The sequence below is a fragment of the Kryptolebias marmoratus genome, linkage group LG11, assembly GCF_001649575.2.
Source record: "Kryptolebias marmoratus isolate JLee-2015 linkage group LG11, ASM164957v2, whole genome shotgun sequence".
Classification (NCBI taxonomy): Eukaryota; Metazoa; Chordata; class Actinopteri; order Cyprinodontiformes; family Rivulidae; genus Kryptolebias; species Kryptolebias marmoratus.
In genome coordinates, this window is record NC_051440.1 from 27,131,951 (window position 1) to 27,134,041 (window position 2,091).

Genomic DNA, 2,091 nt, shown 5'->3' on the forward strand with positions numbered 1-2,091 from the left:
GACCCTGAAGGCATCGTCGTCCTCTTCGGTTTGTGGTGAATAAATCCTCGTCATCAGATGGAGGAGAAACAGATCTGGAACATTCAGGTCCGTCAGAACAAACAGCCGAGTCAGGATGAGAAACTTTATTTAATAATTTATTTAATATTAATGCTGTCACAATCATAAAAATCTCAAGCTACAGAAAGTCATTCTCTTTGGCTACAAACACGTAACAAATATCTGGACCGTCAGAACCAACAGAGACCTGAACACATCTGGAGCTGCTCCAGATGTTTCCTCTCTAATCACCACAGCTGGAGGACCGAGCAGGAGAACGCAGTCATTTTCTTCGGTTTAAACTCGCCTGGAGCAGCTTTCAAAGACAAACAGGTTCTTATTTCTGCCCCAGACGGCCGACGAAGGTCCCACAGAACCCCGCAGAACATCAGTGGTTCTGATTTCAGTTTCAGGTTTATTGGAGCTAAATGTTGCTAAATGCTAACTTGTTAAAGTTTAAGGCTGCAACAGTTTCCTTCTTCACATGAAGGACTCGCTGATCTGCTCCTCGTCCTCCTCGTCCTCAGGAGGAAGCAGCTCCAGCTCTCATGATCCTGAACAGGGCGTTGACGTTGTTGCTCTTGATGGCGTCTCGACAGGCAGCGATCACCTGGTTCTTCGGTTTTCCCACTGATGGAAAAACATCCAGAAGGTAAACAGTCAGAAAACAGGATTTAACGCAGTTAAATAGTTATTTTACCTGCTATTGTCACAGGTTTTAGGTGATTAAAATAAAAACAAATCTATTTATTTACTGAAACAGTTTAAGTAAATGTATTTGGATTTTTATAAACTACCATAAAATTCTTCATTTTTATTTGGATTATTTTAAATCCTTGTTATTCAGGAATTCTACGGATGATTTCTCTCCTGAAATGAAAACTGAATGAATTTAAACTCTACAGGAACCTTTCCTGTACGTTAACGTACTGAAACTTCAGGGAAATCCGACACTAAGGGCAGATTTCTGTTTTCCTGACACACCTCGCAGCCGGCCGGCCCTCTGGATGGCCTGGTTCACAGACTTCAGGCGGACCAGCAGAGCGTTGTGGTTGTTGGATCGGATCTTGTACTCGTTGATGAGATCCCGGTTCAGGTCGTACAGCTCCCTGTAACGCTTCTTCATGCTCGTCCTACAGAAGACAGAAACCTGTCAGCTGACGCAGAAACCTCCACCTTCAGGCGACCTGCAGGCTCGGCTCACATGTCGCTCATCAGGCGAGCGTCCTCCGCCTGCACCAGCATGTTCCTGATGTAGTTGGAGTGGTCGGCCATTTCTGCGGTTAACTTCTGATGGACGGCGTGGAACTCGTCCACCTGCAGAACGGAGATTTACGACTCAAACGTGCTGTAAGATCAGCCGCCCTTCCAGAAACTGGAAACATTATTAAAGCTGGAAGTGATTTCTGAACATCTGATGGTAAAAACCTCAGTGAGCGTCGCGCGGAGCTCCTCGAAGTACGCCGGGAAATCAGCTTCTGCTGACAGGTCCTCTATCGCCAGGAAGGAGGTGAGGGACTGGACCAGGTCTCCTGCTAGATCGATGTCATCAGTCCTCAGGGTGACCTGATGAGAAACGGATCAAACAGACTAAAATCAACGCTTGGTGTTCTTCTGTTCTCTGCTGCGATAAAATTATTTCTTTTCTGGACCAAATAAAACTGAAAAACTACAAAACCGTCGAGTTAAAACTGTTTCTATAAAAGCTGAAGTCTGGAGAAATGAGCGTTTCAGCTGAAACTGGATTGTTTAAATCTATAAAAACACATTTAGCAGCTGAAGCAGCGTTTTTAAAGAAGCTGCAGAGATCTTCATGCTTTTCTATCGTTAAAATATTTGTAAATACAGTTAAAAGATTCACGCTTCTCTCTGAATGACTGCATGTTGTTGTTGTTGTTGTTTACCTGTCCGTTAGCGGCCATGTTGAAGGACATGAGTCCACTTCCTCTGAGGGAGTTAAAGGTGACGTTTGGACTCTCGGCTCCCTCTGGAAGCAGGAAGTTCTGGTTCAGCCACATCACCACCTGCGAACACAAGGAGGCCTGAGCATGG

The 2,091-nt window shown here is 45.0% G+C and overlaps 2 protein-coding genes across 3 annotated transcripts in view; one reads left to right on the forward strand and one right to left on the reverse strand.

Annotated features, from left to right (window-relative positions):
* Positions 1-2,091, forward strand: part of LOC108248185 (sodium channel protein type 4 subunit alpha B) — a 17,815-nt gene that overhangs the window by 10,838 nt on the left and 4,886 nt on the right. The gene's annotated exons all lie outside the window — the stretch shown is intronic.
* Positions 129-2,078, reverse strand: LOC108251159 (Bardet-Biedl syndrome 2 protein homolog). The gene is made up of 5 exons (XM_025002884.2): positions 1,944-2,078; positions 1,468-1,605; positions 1,244-1,356; positions 1,024-1,172; positions 129-669 (listed from the first exon to the last, which is right to left on the reverse strand). Exons 1-5 carry the CDS (start codon positions 2,055-2,057, stop codon positions 563-565), a joined length of 621 nt encoding a protein of 206 aa, XP_024858652.1. The 5' UTR covers positions 2,058-2,078; the 3' UTR covers positions 129-562.